This window comes from Haliotis cracherodii, unplaced genomic scaffold, assembly GCF_022045235.1.
Source record: "Haliotis cracherodii isolate W230 unplaced genomic scaffold, xgHalCrac1.p SCAF_11, whole genome shotgun sequence".
In the NCBI taxonomy this organism is placed as follows: Eukaryota; Metazoa; Mollusca; class Gastropoda; order Lepetellida; family Haliotidae; genus Haliotis; species Haliotis cracherodii.
In genome coordinates, this window is record NW_027266266.1 from 24,222,012 (window position 1) to 24,244,762 (window position 22,751).

The 22,751-nt window shown below is 40.4% G+C and overlaps 1 protein-coding gene across 2 annotated transcripts in view; it reads right to left on the minus strand.

Annotated features, from left to right (window-relative positions):
• LOC139456350 (LHFPL tetraspan subfamily member 2a protein-like) overlaps positions 1 to 12,318 on the minus strand; it is a 118,623-nt gene extending 106,305 nt beyond the window's left edge. Inside the window, exons 1-2 of one of the 2 annotated variants that reach the window (XM_071237998.1) lie at positions 11,506 to 12,318; positions 788 to 2,189 (exon numbers count right to left, since the gene is read on the minus strand). In XM_071237998.1, the coding sequence (XP_071094099.1) occupies positions 788 to 1,151 (364 nt within the window). In that variant the 5' untranslated portion in view covers positions 1,152 to 2,189; positions 11,506 to 12,318. Of the gene's footprint in view, positions 1 to 787; positions 2,190 to 4,445; positions 4,633 to 11,505 lie in introns of those variants that run through there. The other variant, XM_071237999.1, reaches the window with a different exon arrangement.
• Between the last annotated feature and the right edge of the window lie 10,433 nt (positions 12,319 to 22,751).

The window sequence follows — 22,751 nt, forward strand, 5'->3', positions numbered from 1 at the left end:
GGATGTGTTTGTAGAGTTAACGGTACATACGTTGTCCGGATATTCGTTAACCTGAGAGGATTTTGGTACCGTCCGGTTAAACAGGGTTTCACTGTAACTGTTGTTAACTGAATATACATGGCATCTTTGCGTTATCAGATACAATCATCGCGCAGTCTGAAACATTGCTCGAGTTAAACGTCACGTAGAAGGTTACGTAGAAAAGTAACCGTAAACGTCTGTCGGAACGTTTATACCGTGGCATATAAAACGTAGCGTATCAACACAGCAATGTTATGGTCTAACGTAACAAGAACATGTTCGTTGCTTTTTAAAGAAAACTATCGAAACACATTAACTTAGTATAACATACCAGTATATCTGGGTGAGACTTCGAGGTCAAGGTCAAGGTTAAACATTAGAAAGACATGGGCAAACAATATTGAACAGTCCAATGTCATATAAATGAAGGTAAGATTTCGGGATCAAGGTCAAGGTTAAACATTAGAAAGACACCATCGTCACGGACAAACAATATTGAACAGTCCAATGTCATATAAATGAAGGTAAGATTTCAGGGTCAAGGTCAAGGTTAGAACACCCGATCGTCAAATACACGAATATATATTTCCGTGTCACTTCATATCTATGAGCGCGATAGCTTGAAGTCAAGGTCAAGGTTTTAAGGTCAATGTCAAGGTAAAAATAACATTAATGTGTGCAACATATCAATATGTATCAGTGTCATGGGTATATAAAAAAACAGAAAAAAACAATGGTATGTGGTGTGTAGGTAATTCGCACTTACCCGCTATGGCCTGCATGTACCCCGAGACAAGCGCCACTCTCCTGGTATTTTCCTTCACCATACTCGTATTACACAACGCCAAGAAGGCCGAGAGACACATGAGGACACACCCAGTGCCATACAACACACAAGCAGCCTGCCACGCCCCCGACGGAATGTTGCCGAGGTGGTAGTAGCCGCCGTAGGCCGTGCACACGTCGCGGTCGTTCTCGTAACGCGAGTCCATGAAACAGTGCGTCACCATGCCGAAGGAGTGGCTGAAGTCGAGGTGCAGGATCCAAAACGGCTGCAGGAAGGTGAAGGTACACGCTCCCGCCACCAACACCGACAACACGGTCCACAGAACTAGAATGGGCGACACCATCGTTGTCAACGACGTCCTCAACTGCGACTTCTTGTCACAGAGACGGACTAATCCGGGTCTTATTACACCTGTATACCAGTCCGTATGGACAGTGATTCAATAGAACAGTGCTTTAAAAACTGTTACTCCCGAGTTTACCAAACTTGTATGGCACCAGATCGAGTGAGGAACGTTTCCAAAAAATAACAATGTTCTTCACAATCTTAAGAAATACAAGAGCTGCTCTAGTTTCAGAACAAAACGTCTTTGGTATTCAATAAGGCACTTGAGTACTCCATGAGGCTTAACTCAAATTAGAACGTCACTGAAAAAAGAACTTATCGACAATAAAATAGCGTTTCGAGTCCCACGAAAAGCTACCATTATCTAATGACCGAGCTAGCATTATTTACATATGTTCTCAAATAGCATTAACACATCCTTCAGATTACACACCGTGGAAAGGCACATCCGTCTCGCGTTATGTCTGTAGATTCAAAACTTCAGACAGGCTTTAATGTTGGCATTCCATAGAGACGCAAATGAACTGCTTCTTTGAGAGGGGGCACACTTGAACGAGTATTATCGCACAGCTCATTCGATAACTGGTTTGATCATGGAGTTTATATCATCACACGGTGTAAACCATTTATGCCATATGATCATAAATATTTATCTGCACATTCGGGCAAGACAAGTCCGTTAACAGAACCTTCTAACTAATCATGATATACTCCTCTGTGATCTTGTGTCGTGGGAGTGTATATCATTTTGAATATATATCCCAAAATGATTTCCCATATTCATCAAGGCAGTAATTCCAATACTCCGAGCAAATGGTTTGACCCTATTATGTACAAAACTGTACGATTGTGTACGAAACTGTACGAAGCGATAAATCAACAGGAACCACCGTTGTAATCCCGTAGAACACGGATCCACTCTATGCGCACTTGCACTCCCTGACCATACTTAATCCCCCTATCCAGCTTGTACTTGTTGTGAGCGCCTCCGAGATCCCGACTTCCTCAGTTATGTAGCTGACAGACTGGGCCGAACCTGCGGAGTAAACACGATAAAGACATGTTGTGGTTAACCAGTATAAATATAAGATACACACAAAGGTATGTGGAGGAAACGTATATCCGGAATTATAACCATGCGTTTTGATATTTTTTCATCATACGTATTTTTCCACTGATGTGAACTCTAGACATAAAAACGAAATCGGATTCTAAAACGAAATCGGATTTTAAACACATAGTCTGCAACCAAATATCGGTTTATCAAAGTAGTATCATGATGATGATAACAGTTGTGGATTTACCTGTATATGAACACTTATTTTACACGCTAAGGTGTGTAAAGAACACCATGTATTGTTAATGACCACCAGTTTGATTGTTTTGCGACAAAGGTTAACAGCGGATGCATAGTTAAATGGGATATATAAACAGCTCAGTAACCAAGAACACATTTTGTATCATTTACGTATATACTGTGGACTGTTAACAGACGGGTAACAGACAAATTATGCAAACCTTTGGAATAGCGCTAAAACTATTTTTACATTTTCTTTAAATTTGCCACTGATTGCTGCCAAACGCAAGAAGAGATTATCGCATGTGTGAGTGAGTGACTGGGATTAGCTCGGATTCATAGATTACAGAGGATTAACACAGATATATCAAGTCGGAGACGTTTATCAATTAAAGCCCACGAACACTGAATATGATGGTTTTTTTCAATATGTATACGGTACCGTAGTCGTCTACTTCGCTCAAATTCGTTGTGCAGAGTAACGTCCCTTAGGCGTGCCAAGAACATATAATCGTGAGTTCGAACCCCAGATTCGCTATGGTTATCAAATGTATACGTTCAGCTGTGCATAGTTGCGTCATGCTTATGTGTCTACATCCGTCAACATCACAACGTGCTCACTCTGATGGAAAACATCTAAGAATTCATCACTTCGGGTTTTCCTCCCACATCAAACAGACACGCCGTGCAATAACTGAAACTCTGTTCACCTCACTTACAGTACGTATGTACCCGTAAAGATCCGGGGTAGAACAGGTCTTCAGCAGCCCATGCTTATTGTAAAAGGCGACTATGCTTGTCGTAAGTGGCGACTAACGGGATCGGGTGGTCAAGCTCGCCGACTTGGTCGATGCCTGTCATCACTGTCATATAGCTGGAATAGTGCGGCGTTAAACAACAAACAAACACGGTAAATAAATTACGTATCCTTTCAGAATACGTCACTATCTTGTACCAATTGTACATAACCTTTACCAACACCGTGTGTAGACGCTACCTTATACTTAGTTACAAGCAAGGATATTTACTTTAAAGGTCAAGTAAAACATATTACTGTAATGTATATACATATGATGTCAGAGATTTATGCGCCTTCCTGAAATAACCCGAAGGCACATTTGACTAAACGCAGCAGCTAACTTCACTCGACAGACACGACGGCGTTAATACGAAGCACATGACATAGTTGATTTCAAACGCGTACTTTAAAATGCCAAAGAGCATTTCAGTCCGGCTAATCCATTGCTTGCCTGAAACACGACTAGCATCGATTAATCTAAAATCGCTGTCTTTCTTCAACAGTTTCAAATAGAAACACAATGGTCAGACATATAGTCAACAGTGTAAAATGCACACACGTCAATCAAGATATCATATATACCTATGAAATATGAATTACGGTATATAAGTATGCATGTGACATGATTAATATAACCCATGTATGTATGGATGTACGATGAAATGTTATATAAAATATCAATAAGTTAATGCCAATATTGTTCTCGAAATTAATCCAAACATGTTGCCATGCGAGTGTAAGTACTCATCTATCTTTAAACATAAGTGCATACACACAATATATATGATATATAAATACAAACATGAAACACTTTACTTTGAAAAGCATAATCGGAATTTCGATCGCAAAATTCCTACAGTTAGTTAACATATTTAACCTGAAGTATGTACGCGGCTGAAATACGATCCAGATAATTACTATAAAAGGAAATTAAACGTGAATCTATTAAAACAACATTTTGATAAAGTCATCGACACATATCAGCAGCACAGACAATTCCTTAATGCCATATTAAAATTCCATTAGCGTTGAATTCCAACCATTGCCACATCGTCACCCAATCAGAAGGATTGTGGTATGGAGTATTCGTCAGAAATCACTCAACATCGGAACACTTCAAAAGAAAATCGATATCCATGGTACCTCCAGTTATAAGTTAAACCGGAACCAAACCAATTTAAACCTAACTTCCTTACTTCAATAACGAATCCACGCAAAACCCTTGCAACAACTTCTCGAACAGGAAGGACGACAGTCTTCCGGGACAATGGTATGATCACAATGTTCTCCTTGCTCAAGACGATGAAGGACACGTGTGAAAACTGCTTCATCAACTTCTCGAATTGGAAGCACAAGACAAGTCTTCTAGGACAATCATATGTGTAGGTTTATCCCCTCACTTAATACCAGCGTCCTGTCCCAGGCTGGAAGGTTGGGCCCATCTGCTCTCACTGTCCCGCAGTCGCGGTGACAGATGTTGCATGACGTTGCGATGTAGGTGTCGTGCCGGTACCGTTACCGCGGTTATGCTGTCAGTTCGTGTATATATCAGTGTTATTGATTAAAGGTTTGTCGCCCATGGAAGAGTCACTAAACCTTATTTTGTGCGTGTTCTGATTGGCTATATTGACTTTATGGTTAATGAAATCATATTGCACGTGCATCATATTAGAACGTTTTTGGGATCGCGTTTGCGTTTATTCCTTACCCTCTTGGAGTTCTCAGATCAGAGTGAGTGATGTTTTACGCCGCTTTGAGCAATATTCCAGCAACATCACAACGGAGACACCAGAAATGGGTTTCACACATTGTACCCACGTGGAAATCGAACCCGGTCTTCGGTGTGACGAGCGAACGCTTTAACCACAAGGCTATCCCAGGGCTCTTTCAGATCAGAACATGTACCTAGTACTCCATGCTTGTCGTAAGAACTGCTGGAATGAGTATTGGGTGGTCACAATGTTGGATCTGGCTGATTGTGTATCATCATGAGGGTAGATTGTTAGGCATCATATCAACCATTGGTTTACTTATCCCAAATTCGAATATTTTGGGATCGACGGCGTAAAACGTCATTCACTTATTCACGCCTAGCAAATCATTGTACATCCTTGGCAACAAGTACGCAGACCCTAGAGACCCCAGACCTTAGAGAATATATCAACAAACGAATCATACTCAAGTCTAGAATGATTTGGCAAGTCTAGATTGCCTCAGCTCTAGGAAATCAAGCATTGTTCTGGGCTCCATTTGGATTTTGTTTGTTATTTTGTTGATATATAATTTAAATTTTAACTTTATTTCTGGGACAAAATGTTAGTTTACGGAGACGCATGTAAGCGCAAGTATGACACAGTTACGCTTCAACGCACGAGTATAATTGCTTGTTACGGGGTGAACGTACGCATTAAGATACACATGAACAGCTACACATTTAGATATTAACAAACGTAAGTGTACGCACATAAGAACACATATGGATATGGTCGTACGGGCGGGAAAACACGTATATGCATATGGACGTTCTTATAACCAAAATTAGTTACCTATGATAATAAAATAAATAAAAAAGACCCGCATTCACAGAGGTTTATATTTTTAAACGAGCAAGCACATGAGTATACAAGAGAATATTTACACAGACATAATGTCTTTTACGACTGTTCAAGCGCAGACTCCAACACATATGCAGAAACATCAATGAGCGTTGAGTCTGTGTGTGTTGGCCAACACGTGACAGCGGACATATGAACCTGCATCTGAGGGTCATCTGTGTTCGCATGTTCCTAGTTTGGATACTCATCGCTCAGCAAGAACAAATTTGCCTGCTAATGGAACATGTCACTCTCTCTGTGGAACATTCTAGGAAACTGGGGCAATTTGCTTCTCTGAATAAGTAATTGTGCCTTATTCCTCGGAGTCATTTCAACACCGCTTACTGCTGTTTAGGACATCAAATTACAACAGACACCTCACGTCAGCACTATTACTTGGTTTAGAAACACTCCTGGTTCGATCATCTAGATTCCTAGGAGAAGTGCCTGCTTCTGATATGAATTTAAAATATTATAGATTAAAAAATATATTTTTTCATTGTCCCTTTTCAAATTTTGTTTATTTTGTTCGCTTGTTTACGCTAATTTGAAACATAAGTTACATATGATAATAAAATGGATGTAATTGATATTTGTTTGTTTGTTGTTTTATTATATTTACAAAGTTTGCGATGCCATACTATGTTATTAGCAATAAGACTATCTAGTTTCCAGGGGATTGTTTTGCGCCGAATCCGCAATCCTGCAGCTGCTTTTAAAATTACTTAGCGATATAAGTTGCGTTTGTTTGTTGTTTATCGCCGCACTCAGCAATAGAGCGATATAATTAAAAGCAAATTATCAGATAAGTAATCAAGAATTATGATGCGGTAATTCAACATGAACAAGAAACACCATATAGTAAATTAAAACCATCGCTCAACCCTCTAAATGAACAGGTGTTTAAGTAAGCATTACTTATGCACTGATGAGGTGGAAATGAACAAGAGATATCGCCATCTAAATGTGATAAAAACGCCCTAACTCTCTTCAACTGAACTGATACACTAAGATACGTCTTAACAGTGGACTGCATGTCTTCACATCCCTTCACTTCGAAATAGGGAGTCGAGGGTGTCATTAAAAAGCGATTAAAATCTCATTCAGCCACTAACTCCACAAGGACGCATTATAGCCGTTTAAACGCATGTCTTCCTCCGCGTCTAACTCTCCTCTGCATCTTCCTTCCTCTGTAGATGGTAATCTGGTCCCTAAGTGGTATTTGTGTCGGACGATATTACCATTTAGTTTGTCCCGCCTAGATACCTACATACACGCGACGCGAGAAGCTTGGAGAGAAGTGATTGAAACAGGCGAATGCAGTATTGGCGGTCTTTATATCAAGTGTGGACCAGACAATCCAATGATTGATATCGTGAACATCTATCACGACGTCTCGGTACGATGATCCTGAATCAAGCCACCGACTCTGACCGCTCAATCTAATGACAGACGATCCTCGCTTATCCGGACACTGACATGTTCTTCTCATACCTACATCGAAGCTTGGAGTGGATGAGTGAGTGAGTGAATTGGGTTAAACGCCGCTTTGAACAGTATTCCATTTATTTTTCGTTTTTTATTTAATTACTTAATCGTTTACAGCGTGGTAGGAATGTTCGATGTGATGCAGGTCTTTAACGTTTACGACTTAGGTGAAACTCACAAACACGGGTATGGTGGTCAAAAAACTTGAAACATAATCGGGGCGAACCGGGATTCGAACCCACAATCACAGGATTCTGGCGTATCTAAGGGACGTAACTTTCCCGGATTAGAATTTCTCTAAAAAACCCCAACTTGAATAAATCCAGTGGTTACGCATAGAAAGGAATTTATACTTTCATGAGAGGGTTTGTCTGATCCAAACTTGTTTTTTTTACTTATTTTACAATAATATTTTCTGCTTGCGCGTTTTACAACATTCACTCACCAGCACTCAACAATCTCTGGCACCAGTAAGTATCCTATATCAACACTTCTGGTCTGGGTACTTTAAAACATTACGTGCATTTTTCTATAGCTTGTCAACCGATATTTCAACACGGATTTCTTCCCACGCTAACATTTAGTTTTAACATTTCAACTCCAGCTATCAATTTCAAACCCTTAAATCAACGAACTCTAGAATCCCGCCTACGACTCTCACAACGAATGAACGACGCGTTACACATAGACTTCACCTTCGCTTACAGGGGCATCGTTCGTTGTTACTGCCATACCAGGATATGTGGATTCTCTCTATTGGCATACCTTGGTATATAGATACTCCAAATTGGCATACCAGGGTAGATGGATACTCTCTGTTGTCATACCATGGTATATGGAAACTCTCTAATGTCATACCATGATATATGGGAATTCTCCTTGTCATACCATGGTATATTGAGACTCTCTATTGGCATACCATGGTATATGGACATTCTCCTTGTCATACCATGGTTTTTGGATTCTCTCTATTGCCATACCCTGGTGTATGGCAACTCTCTATTGCTAAAATACCATGGTATATGGATACTCTCTATTGTCATACCATGGCATATGGATACTCTCTATTGTTATATCATGGTATGTGGCAACTCTCTATTGCCATACCACGGTATATTGAAATTCTGCTTGTCATACCATGGTATATGGATACTCTATATAGTCATACCATGGTATATGGAAATTCTCCTTGTCATACCATGGCATATGGATACTCTCTATTGTTATACCATGGAATATGGAAATTCTCCTTGTCATACCATGGTTTATGGATTCTCTCTATTGTTATATCATGGTATATTGATACTCTCTTTTGGCATACCATGGTATATGGACATTCTCCTTGTCATACCATGGTTTTTGGATTCTCTCTATTGCAATACCATGGTGTATGGCAACTCTCTATTGCTAAAATACCATGGTATATGGATACTCTCTATTGTCATACCATGGCATATGGATACTCTCTATTGTTATATCATGGTATGTGGCAACTCTCTATTGCCATACCACGGTATATTGAAATTCTGCTTGTCATACCATGGTATATGGATACTCTATATAGTCATACCATGGTATATGGAAATTCTCCTTGTCATACCATGGCATATGGATACTCTCTATTGTTATACCATGGTATATGGAAATTCTCCTTGTCATACCATGGTTTATGGATTCTCTCTATTGTTATATCATGGTATATGAAAACCCTCCATTGTCATACCGTGGTATATTGATACTCCTTATTGTCAAACCATGGTACATGGATACTCTCTATTGTCATACCATTATACATGGATATTCTCTAATGTCATACCATGGTATACAGATACTCTCTATTGTCATACCATTATATATGGATACTCTCTATTGTCATACCAGGATATATGCACACACTCACTCACACCCACCCTCGTTATACCCACTCATTCAATAACTACCCATAACAAATCCTGGATCAAGTTTAACCCCCTTAAAGTTAAGGTTACACGTTCTTACACCAACGTATCTGATAATATGAACACGTGTTCCTCCTTTACCTATCCCCGGCTTGTAACACTTAGTGGTCTGAAGTGACCTAGTGATTGAAGCGTTCGCTCCTCACAGTGAGGGGATAGTGGGTAGGTTGTGATTGTAGCTACGTACATGAACACTCGGTCGACATGGACTTACTGAACCCAATTCAATGCCCCGTCGTTTTATACAGTTGAACCTCGTCCATCCGGACGGTATCGCTCGAAGTGAAATCGCCTGGATTAACAAATGTCCAGATTAACGAATGATGGGTACGGCGTCATGTACTGTAGCGTCCACAATATGGAATTTCTCGAAAAACAGGGTTCGGAAAAAGAGACTTCTGGAATAACAGGGTTCGGAAAACGGTATTTATGGAATAACGGAGATCGTATTACGGTATTTCTGGAATAACGAGGACCGCATAACGGTATTCCTGGAATAACGAGTTTCGTATTGTAGGATTTCCGGAATAAAGGGGGCCGGAGTTAACTGTAACTGCCAACAAAAGGCATCCCGCAACAGCTAAAATTCTACTCATGAAGTCAACGGATGTTGGTACCGTGCCCAACCTTCCAATATTAAGTCTAAACATACAGCTATTTTTTCTTGAAAAATACAGCCTACAACGTAAGCAGATTTTATACAATGTCCAAGACTTACTCCTGTGTTTTACAAATAACAAAGTGTCTGGGACAGAATAGGTCAGGTACCCCCCTCGCAAGAGCCGATCAGGAAAAAAACACCGCGAATAGTTGAACGTGCTATCAACGTGTTGGGTGGCATAAAACAACATTCAGCCACTAAAAATCGGCGCAAGTATGCCTGTTCATATCTTCTTATCTACCCGTGTGGCTAAACCCAATCATTCATAACACACAACAATATAGTGCCCAGCTTCCGACATAGGTCATCAATTTCCACCACTACATACATAAATGTTATAACGCAGTGTTAGGCCCGCTGACATGAAACCCATTATTGGCATCTGACGGCACCCATGCATCACCGCCAAGGACATGTTTACCAAAGTATTTACCATCAGGACAACCAACTAATCATCAGCGGCCGGCGAGGAGAAAGACCTCGACTTGACTTCCCAATACCAAATAAACGGCCATAACGCGAGTGGCTATTTTCCAGCTCACTACCGCACTCTTACCATAGAGTATAGTCTAATTAATTGACGCGGAAGATATTGACGCTATATCAGATCACAACGCAAAGGAGGTCCCAAGTAATTGGGAAGAAATAATTGCAAGTTTGAGCGGAGACACAATTTGCCACATCCCCCCTTAATCTATTGGCCTTCATAATGAATGAAAGGTACAAAAAAACCACTGACACAATTCCGCCCAGTCTGAGGGCCAAGCTCCAGCCTCGCATAGTCTGCCTGATATTTGATTAGCGATGCAATCATGGAGAAGGTGATGCTTCAACTCGGGAGTTTATAGCTAAGCAGGAAGATAGCTTGACAACCTGACAGTGAGAAAAAAGAATATTTTTCGCCCATTAATCCGACTTGGGCTAACCTAGACTAATCAGAGCTTCAACACGTTTCGACGTTACCATAAAAAGCAGCCATTCATTTTCTCCTTCTTGATGCTTGGTCGTCTGTTAATAACAAAGCAGTAAGAATTCTTATATGCCAGACCCACTTGAGATAAAGCTTTTGACATTTTCGACATTAATGCAAGTGTCAGCGGGATATAGCGTATTTTTTATTACAAGATAATCAGAAAACGTGCTTATTACCTCCAGACAGGGCAGAAAGTAAAATTAGGAAGACACGTGCGTTAATAAAAACCTTAATTAACAATTAACGAGTCCTTTGTTTCTCGTTACCAAGTGCACTCAACGTATGAAACATGTGAAACTTAATAACGTATAGTCAAACTGTCATTAACATATTGTGCAACAAAAATAACACATATTTCAGAGAAATAATTAAAATTGTAAACTTTCACAACATTAAAATTATACACTACATTCACTATGACAACTTACCTTCTGAGAGATCAAAAAACTAATTTAACGTTTCTATTGATCTTACGTGTTGTACATAATGGTATGATATGGGCAGATATACATTCTACCTGAGAATACCCACAATTCCATCCACTATCGTTAACTTCCGGTTCCCGTGATAGAAATTACTCACGTGCAAGTTCTGCTGTTACGGGGCGGTCGATGTTCCCATTACATTTCAAGTGTCGTCTTCAATTATCTTCACTCTGCTTGTTTATTCAACATGTGGACGGTGGAAAAACAACAAAGCTTAATTTTCTCGCAACTTGTCTGCATCCACTTCACGCATTGGGCAAATAATGCAAAAACTGTCACTCTGATTCCGTTTTCAATGCCGTATAGATTTTGTCTTAACTTGCCACCACCAATCTGCCTCGTAACATCGTTGTATAGAACTGGTAATCCCCGTGCACATGGAACCCTTAGCACCAGATTTCTTATACAATCCAAGAAATCAAATTCCCTGAACTTACTTTTGCCCAAAAAATCAACACCGATTCCAGGAGTCAAAACTTCTTCAAACTTTAATCCATTCGGCAGATATCCTTTTAAACTTTGTAATCCTCCAAAACATACATCCTCACAGACATCCAAGCCAAGTTTAAAGACCACATTCCCTTTGTTTAAGAACAAACACAAAATAAGTTGTATTCCTTCAAACTCGAGCGTCCCGACGGGCACAATCAAGGACAGATACCTGCTTCCTCGCGTTCCTAAGTTATATAGTCTTGAAGAATGTATCAGTTTCACGAAACACAATGTAAATATCCTCCACAGAAAAAGACACTTGCTTCTTTGTAAGAGTCAAATACTGTCAGTCCGTTATTACGAAACTGCTCGGGTCGTCTGACCAGCTAATATTGCTCTCTCCCCCTCGTACAACAGTTGATGGGGGTAATATCCGTCCGGCCCCCCGAGGCTCCCTCTATCCGCACGAACGCTGAGGGTCGGCTAAGGAGCTCTGTCATGCGAGAGAGTGAGAGAGAGTGTGTATACCCTAAGCCCGTACAGAGGTCCATATGTCTGCCACTCTGTTCACGGCGAACAGCTACAGTGCTAATGGTATACATATAGAAATATGGAGAGGGAAAGGGGAAATATGGAAGGGTGAACGCGACAAAGTGAAATGGGGTCTCTAAATATATGAATGGTAAGCAAAATGAGTTTAATCACAATTTGTGACTAATCTGGATCTCTGTCAATACCGGATCAGGTTAATGGCCTATTTGGTATCAAAGGTCAATATTAATTTAACACCATGTATATGTCAGTAACAAGTGATGAAAATAAACACATCATTTTAAAAAAAATGAATAAATTGGACACAAGTAAAGCTGAAGTGTATTTAAATATAACGCCGATTTTTTACTCGGTGACCTTTAGTTTGCGGATTAGGAAGTCTCCGTTCGTAATTTCACCTACTTAATTGTCCGTTAACATTTCAAAGAAGCTCATCGCTGTCTCAGTGTATATATGGTTTCCAGGAACACTATTCATTAGCGAGAGGCCTTCATGTCAGCTCAAGGTTCATCGCGATGTTTAAGAATGACGGCAGCAATGCTTTCGTTGTGCAGTACCTTTAATACAGCCGTGATTCCATAGGAAGAGGATCTCCGTGTTAATTCTAGATTATGTAATAAATAAACAAACGGGGTCTGCAATACAGCCAAAATAAACAACGGTATTTCCCATGGTTTAAATCGGCATCTTATTTTATTTTCACAAATCGATATAAAATTGAGATGATTATTAAAAACATAATCAAACACAACACAAGACTTCAACCTCAATCTATCAAAATCCAATCTAGCCTCGGTATTTCTGAATCAGGTCCGGCGTTCTGTATGGAGTTGATTAAATTTTCCCATACAGGCAGACATATGATTGACTGGCAAGCGTTACCTGACGTCAAACCAACAAATTAATGTTCTCCGGTTATTGTGCTGTGTACGTCTACAAGATTTTAGTCCATATAATTCATTTTGATAAATTTTGGTCCCAGAATGCACAATTTTCAGAACGTTTCGTAATGTATTATGCAATACAAACGAATTTGGTTTGGTTTCGAGGTTATACATACGCGGTTCCATACCACTGAACACTTGGGCTCGAGAGTATACGTACAAGTTTCCATATCATTGGACACATGGGCTCGAGAGTATACGTACGAGTTTCCATATCACTGGACAATTGGGTTCGAGAGTATACGTGCCAGTTTCCATATCACTGGACACTTGGGTTCGAGAGTATACGGGCGAGTTTCCATATCACTGGACAATTGGGTTCGAGAGTATACGTGCGAGTTGCCATATCACTGGACACTTGGGTTCGAGAGTATACGTACGAGTTTCCATATCACTGGATACTTGGGTTCGAGAGTATACGTGCGAGTTTCCATATCACTGGACACTTGGGTTCGAGAGTATACGTGCGAGTTTCCATACCGCTGGTCGTTTGGGTTAGAGAGTATACGTACGAGTTTCCATACCACTGGACATTGGGTTCGAGAGTATACGTATGAGTTTCCATACCACTGGACATTTGGGTTCGAGTGTATACGTACCAGTGTCAATACCACTGGTCATTTGGGTTGTTGGGTTATACATCATGGTGTTCATGTCACTGGACATTTGAGTTCGAGAGAATACGTACTAGTAGCCATGATATTGGTCATTGAGGTTCGATTCGATTCGTACTAATGTCATCACAACTGTGCTTTGTGGTTAGAGGGTACACGTACTAGTGTCAAGACAAATGGTTATTAGGGTTCGAGAGTAAACGTACCGGTGGTCATTTTGGTTCGGGAGTATATAAAGGTAGTAGTTTCTATACTACTGGTCCGTGTGCGAAATACGCATCAGTCGGAAAGCGCACGTTAAATCTCCAAAGTAAGTAAGTAAGTATACTACTGGTCAGTTTGGTTCAAGAGTATACGAACTACCCCACTGGTCGCTGTAGTCGCGTATACTCATAGTAGTCCCCTACACTACTCATCAGTGTGGTTCAACAGTCTTGTCTATACGAACGGTAACCGTTCCAAAATATACACGTGTACGCTATTCATCAAACGAATAACGAATGTGGTTCCATGTGATATAAACGTATCATTGTCAAGACGACTTGCAACTTGTGTTTTGAGTAAATGCATGATATTTACCAAACGACTAATTATGCTGGATAAAATCATTCTAAGTGGCGACAACTGGTATTAATGTATGCGATTGTATTCAGATGGCCGTAATTCATATCATAAACGAATTATTAACAACACGTTAAAAGAAATCTAAAGAAATATTCGAAACAAATCATTTTCAAAATCACCCTACCTGCGTCGTCGGCTGTTCGTTCACACGAGAGCAGCTATATCGCTTAATCTTTGAAAACAAGCCAAGGTAAACGAGAAGACCTTTACCACACGATACATAAAGCTGACTGCTTGCTTTTGGCTATATGTTCAACAGATGTTTACTTAAGCTTGTATCACGCGCATAAACATGTATGTGTTCGTTTATACTTACACCGATATCCTCAATTATTGCGTATTCTGTAGGGGAATAAGGTCTAAATATCGGGGGCTGGCAAATATCATCTGTATAAATATTACGATTGTCCACATGTTTGAAACAATATGCGGCATTTGGTCTTATCGTTAAGAGGAGCGCCATCTACAATCTCAAGAGTCATCACGGTGCTTTAAACTTATACAAACAGTCTTAAGGAAAACAGGATCATACGGCGATATCACATGGTTCATTTGAATAGAAAGTTAATAAAGAAGGAGTTTTGATTCAGGGCGGCCTTTACTAAGTATCCCTTCTTGATCTCACAGGTTTAGTGAGGTTCGTTTTAGTCGTTGCTCCATTTGATGGAGAAGAGGTTGCGGTATGAGTCGCTTGTATCGGAGAATATCAATTTGTTATTGTGGTATAAAGTTGATCCCGGATGAAGATGTTTTGCATCTGATCTACATTTCATTTTATTGTAATATTCAATCCTCTGTGGTTATAAAGATGCGTTTCTAGATTAATGGTTTAGCGTTCGCGCGTCGCGGTCGTGCTGAAGCCCAGGTTCGACTCGACCAATGCAAAAGTCCTTTTATGGATCAGTGATATTGCTAGAATACTGCTTACATTGAAACACTCGCTCATATTATATCAACACAAATATTGTGTTCTATATATTACCAAAGAGTGAGTGAGTGAGTGAGTGAGTGAGTTGAGTTTAACTCTGCTTTTAACAGTATTCCAGTTATATCACGGCCTGTCGGCTTAATGTGGGAGGAAAGCCCGAAATTATGCAGGTCTTAGACATTTACCATAACGGTGAAACCCACAAGCACGGGTATGGTGCTGACAAACCTAGAAACATAATTGGGGCGAACCGGGATTTGAACCCACAATCATAGGTTTCTGGCGTGCCCAAGGGACGCAACTCTGCACAGCAAATCGCGGCGCCTTAGACGACTGGGCATCCGTGCCCCCTGATGTCTACATACAGAGACGAATTTTAGTGTTTACCTATAAGGACAGCAAGTTGCAACAGCAGCGTAGCAACAATTTCTTCTGCTATGACGTCGTTTCTAGGACCTCACGTCACAATAATTTTCGAATGACGTCAACAATGCCGTCCCGATGACGGAAACAATACACTGTTGTCTCATGACGTGTTATGACCCAAGGGCACATATGTTTTTTTATGAACCCCGATATGTTTGTCCAAGTAGGTAAAAATGTTTGACATGAATGTTCTTTAGACACTTTTGTAAAAGACGCCGCAAGACGCCCCGCGGCCGGTTGCGTCCCTTACACGTGACATAACCCTATGCCTGTGGGTTCGAATCCCTAGGTAATTGGCTCTTCGGCACCATAGCCTGCGCCCGGGGTTTCACCAAAGTGGTAAATGTCTAAGAAATGCGCCATTTTGGGTTTTAATCCCAAATCTAACACGCTGTGACATAATCTAAATATTTGTTCAAAGCGGTATTAAACCCAAATCACTCATTCGTTAATACAAAAAGATAATTTGATGAAGAAATAGATCATCTAGAGTTTCAGCACGTTCTAAAGATGATGATGCAGCGTTTCAAATGAAGTTTCATTAAATGTTTTTTATAAGAAATGTTTCTTTAAAAAACTACACTTCAGATGGAATGAAGCGATATTTTGATTTCATTTTAGATGTAATCAGACTGAAATTTTTCAACTTTTTCTTCAAAATTTCAACTTTTTACAAAATGGAAAATTTCCTGATCCAATTTCCAAAATTAAAAAGTAAATATTTAAATCTTGAACTCTTGACAAGAGACAGAAAAAAACGAACATATGCCACAAATAGTTTACCTACAGCATTTATGAAAACTAAGCGGTGTTAGAAAATACATTAGCTGTGGTGGATTAGTTTTGAGCTTGACATCAGTCTGATTTGACACGGGTTTCATGACTGCCTGGTTTAGATTATAGAGAGCGACACGTCAGTTGGGTAATCAACCATACACTTCCACTAGTAGCCGTATCATGTTACGTGGTAATTTGGGCGCGAGACAGCCGAGTTGAATGCAGGTCACTGAAATACCACCATTCCTGCTATTTATTGATATCCCGGTAAACTGGACCACGATAATCCGGAATATACGTTTTCCGGACGTTCACCGTTGGGAATGTTTATGAACATTCGTTAAACCGTACATTTGCTAATCCGGACGATTTCATATAAATCGGTTCAGTCCGGATTAATGGGATTATACAAGATAGAATTTGTATAAAGTATTATTAGTTGTATGCCCGTCGGGTGAATGAGGGAGAGTGAGATGGAGTTTAACGTAGCTTTGAACAGTATACCAGTTAAATCACGTTGTGTATGCTTACTGTGGGAGGAGTGAGTGGGTGAGTTGGGTTTAACGCCGCTTCTAACAGTATACCAGATATATCACTGCGTGTCAGCTTAATGAGGGAGGAAAGCCCGAAGTGATGCAGGTCTCAGACGTTTACCACTTCGGTGAAACCCACGAGCACGGGTATGGTGCTGGCAAACCTAGAAACATAATCAAAGCAAACCGGGATTTGAACCCACAACCATAGGTTTCTGGTGCGCCCAAGGGACGCAACTCTGCACAGCGAATCGCGGCGCCTTAGACGACTGGGTCACCCGTGCCCCCACTGTGAGAGGGAAAACCTGAATTGAAAGTCGTAGGCATACCGCATTACAGGTAGAGTGTAGAATCATGAGTCTCAGACCATATTTAGCCATACTTACCCTTTCGCGAACACCTGGTGTCATCACTTATTTCAGTGATCCATTCATATAATGTCCACCGCTTTTGCTTTTAACTCTTAATGGATTCTATATCGGCATACTATTAGAGATTGATTATTCTCTGGCGTTGACGTTTTATGTTTTACATTACTATTAATCACTTGTGAAAACTGGGGCGGCCGGGTAGCCTAGTGGTTAAAGCCTTGCCGACGACCCGCGGCCGGGTTCGATTCCCGATATGGGTACAATGTGTCCCCCGCCGTGATATTTCTGGAATATTGCTAAAAGAGGCGTAAAACCATACTCACTCACTTGTGAAAACTAATTCCTACTCCTACTGACCAAGAAAGTGTGTTCATGTGGACAAGTATAGCTTCCGGGACGTTCTTACCACAGTGAATACATGTATGGTGTCGTTCAAAAGAAACATTTTTTTACCGCATACTTTGATAATACCTAATAACTAATACACTGTTTTGAGAAGTTTCATTTTGATCTATCTCAAATAAATTTACCAGTATTGCCATATTTCAGCCAAATTTTAACTTCTTTGATCTCGCAGTTATATGTTGGCATAACAGCAATTACGAGACAAGTCATCCCACGTTTACTTCGAGACAAGCAGACATAGATATAGCCGTGTTTCAATATGTAATGTCTAGGCCCAAGTGGAAAGTAGCATTATTCGAGATAACCAGTATTCAAAAGTCGATTCCCAATAAATAATACACCATGCGAGAGATAAGTCGAGATAAATATATTTTGATATACGCACATAGATATAAGTCGACACAAACTTTATTCAAAATAAATCTCATTCAGCACAACAGTGATCAAGACAACAGATTTAACGTTCACTGATGGAGATGCCGTGGCCAGTACGTGCGATAGTCACACAACGCCGTAATGTCGTTGCTGAAAGAAACGTCCTCGCACAACGTGAGATCTAATAACCACTGGCCTAAATGTGCCAAGCTCAAATCGCCGACGTGAAGACGACCCAACTATTTTCTTATTACAGTGTAATGAGATCAAAATGAGAATCCACGGTGGTATTGTTTTCCTGACACATCGTTGTATCTGTTGTCGTCGTGGATATTGCCGCGACACCGGACCCGGTTCGATGTCACGGGCGGAGACAAAATAGGGTCAGATGTCCAATGAAAGAAGGCGGTCATCTTCAGAGTGTGATATTGCAAGCCACTGTCTGGGTACTATAGTACACGTGTGTTGCGATACAATGCAGCTATACTGGTGGAATTCTAATAACTACCATAACGCTGGCAAAACTGATGACAACCTTATAATAAAGTAAGGCCACTGTTTAAAGACAATCATATATGGTAATAAAGTAAGGCCACTGTCTAAAGACAACCCTACAAGGTAATAAAGTAAGGCCACTGTTTGAAGACAACCCTACAAGGTAATAAAGTAAGGCCACTGTTTGAAGACAACCCTACAAGGTAATAAAGTAAGGCCACTGTTTGAAGTCAACCCTACAAGGTAATAAAGTAAGGCCACTGTTTGAAGACAACCCTACAAGGTAATAAAGTAAGGCCACTGTTTGAAGTCAACCCTACAAGGCAATAAAGTAAGGCCACTGTCTGCAGACAACCCTACAAGGTGATAAAGTAAAGTTACTGTTTGAAGACAACCTTACACGTTAATGAAGTAATGCTTCTGTCTGAAGACAAACATACAAGGTATTGGTGTAAGACTACTGTATGAAAACAAGCATGCATGGTAATGAAGTGGCTCCTGTCTGAAGACAAACATACAAGGTATTGGAGTAAGACTACTGTATGAAAACAAGCATGCATGGTAATGAAGTGGCTACTGTCTAAAGACAAACATACAAGGTATTGGAGTAAGACTACTGTATGAAAACAAGCATGCAGGGTAATGAAGTGGCTTCTGTCTGAAGACAAACATACAAGGTTAGAACGCACGGATCGTCTCCTGAATTATACACGGTTATCGTTTATGGCTAAGTTTTTTTAATGTTTTTCATTTCAAAACCTGTGCAAGGGTGAGTGAGTGAGTTTGGGTTTACGCCGCATTTAGCAATCTTCCAGCAACATCACGACGAGGGACACCAGAAATGAGCTTCAGACATTGCACCCGTGTGGCGAATGGAACCAAGGTTTTCGGCGTGACGAGCGAACGATTTAACCACAAGGCTACCCCCTGCCCCACATGTGCAAAAGGGATTAAGTGTGCATACATGTTAAAAGAGTTGGCTTTTATTTAGCAATTTTAAAATTAAATTAAAAAATTCAATCTTCAAAACATCGCAACGTACATGTAACGAAGAAATATTTCACGGTATTATTTATCAGTAAGGATGGTCTTACCTGTCATTCTGCTCCTAGAAACTACGTCACATCCTCGTTAACCTTTCAATGGCACTGAATACAACACATATTCTCAAACAGAAGCACATTAGCACAGACTTATCAGATGTATGCATATTCATACAGGCAATCACTCCGACTCACGGCCGAATACAATCGGCTTAATGGCCCCTTATGTCTTCTGTAAGTTCTGTTACGACCCCTGTACAATAAGGTGCCAGTCGGATCCATCGCGAAGGTGCTAGGTCATACGTAGCGATGTGGTTGGGGAGAGAGGGCGGGGAGGGGTGGGGAGTGAAGGGGGTGCATTTTGAAGGAGATGTCGTTAGCTTTGAGAGGGGTGGCGGGTACGGGTGAGGTGAGGTGAGGTGGATTTGTAGGGGTGTCGCAAGTTGGTGGGATGGGTGTGGTGAGGTGAGGTGGATTTGTAGGGGTGTCGCAAGTTGGTGGGATGGGTGTGGCGGATTTTGATTGGGTGAAGTGTATTTTAAGAGAGGGCAGAATGCTTTAACGATTTGGTAGTATGGGGAGGGGATATTTAGGATGGGGTGCATTGGGGGTGGGGGAGTGAGGGGGTAGTATTAGTACATAAACCTCCTACTATGATTGCCATGACACAAGAAATTATCTCACAGAAAACCACAGACCCCGGCCCCCTGTAATTGTCGTAGGTGAAGTTCACTTTACGTGTTCAAATCCGTCATTCTACAGAGGCAGAGGCCCGTAAAACATCGCATGGGGTAATTGTGGAAGCTTTTACCTGCTCAGGTGTGTTATCTCACCTGAAGGAGCGTCAGGTTAATTGACAGGTGGTCGGGGGATGATAGAAGTGGGGTGTATGACGACCGGGCTGCACGGAAAGGCACTCAGTTTGAAAACAGCCATCAAGATGGAAGGATAGTGATAATCTCCATTATTTACAACAGGATTCGATCAAATACCTTATACGGGGACTCTATAGTGCATATGAACGTATAGTGAAGAAGACCTTTGTGACGTGTACATGTAGGTACAATATATATATATATATATATATATATATATATATATATATATATATATCCAGCAGGTGGTGTATTAATATAGGCCGCGTAGTAGATAGTATATAGAACGGCAGTGTAGTAAATAGTGCATAGAACAGAAGAGTATGAGATAGTGTTTAGAACAACAGGGTAGTAGACAGTATATAAAACAAAAGACTATCAGATAGTGTTTAGAACAAAAGACTATCAGATAGGGTTTAGAACAACAGGGTAGTAGATAGTGTATAGAACAAAAGACTATCAGACAGTGTATAGAACAAAAGACTATCAGATAGTGTTTAGAACAAAAGACTATCAGATAGGGTTTAGAACAACAGGGTAGTAGATAGTGTATAGAACAAAAGACTATCAGATAGTGTATAGTCTGTCTGCCTAATCGTCCTTCCACCCGTCCCATGAGGTAAGGTGAGTATGGTTTTACGCCGCTTTTAGGAATATTCCAGCAATGTTACGACGGGGACAGCATTAATGGGCTCCACACATTACAGCCATGTGGGGAATCGAACACGGGCCTTCGGTGTGACGAGCTAACGCTTTAATCGCGAGGCTACCCCTCCTCCCCTGATGTGAGGTGAAATGGGATGTAACGATTCAAGACTGTTGCACTTAGTGTAGACTAATGTCAGTTTTATAATGCTTGCAAAATGATATCCCATAACTTAGTTTAACATGGATACCCCGGGAAAACTCAATATACTAGATCCGAGCCGACCAGTACATATTTTATCCCCGTAATGCTGCGGGCTAGGCAATGTACAACAAGTAAATCTTTTAACGTCTTTTGGCATGACGCGGCCAGAGGCTCGAACCACCGACCTCCCGCTCCCTGTGCAGGCGTTCCACCCACTAGACCACAGAGGAGGTCTTCCGTCCGTTTACCCATCCATCCATCTATCCATCCATCCATCCATCCTTACACACATACATCTACACAAACTTTCACACAAAAATCGTGATGTCTCCAAACATGGATCTGCTGCCTTCATTACTCACTGCTGACCTCACTCACTAATAACTCCTAGTGTGTATGTAAGTTTGGAACAAAAGCTTCTAATTGACATTTCACTGAAAGTCATATTTCATAGAAATGACACAAATTAGGAAAATTGATTTTGGACAAAATAGCAGCAATATCGGGAACACAATCATCCATCATCAGTTCACGGCATTTCCCGGCTAGACAGACGCTTTGACATTTCTCCAGAAACAGTACAAATTGTAAATATGAATAATTTAATAAACACGATTTTGTTTCAAAAGCCTTAAGTTTTATTTCCCCCTGACAGGATGTTGTTTTCGTTGCTTACATGAAGGACCACCTGTGCCATGTGAAAACAACAGTTATCTTAATAATTATATTGATGCTGCACATTGATAACAACAATGATAATATAAACTATGTAGCAATAAAGACATTTTGATAACAACGATTTTATAAACCGTATGACTATGAATATAGTTTGATATCAATGATTATTTGAACTATACAGCTATAAAATTAATACAGTTTGTTAAAAATGATTATGTGAACTATATAGCTATAGATACAGTTTGGTAAAAATGATTATGTGAACTATATAGCGATAGATACAGTTTGGTAACAATGATTATGTGAACTATATAGCGATAGATACAGTTTGGTAACAATGATTATGTGAACTATATAGCTATAGATACAGTTTGGTAACAGTGATTATGTAAACTATACAGCTATAGATACAGTTTGGTAT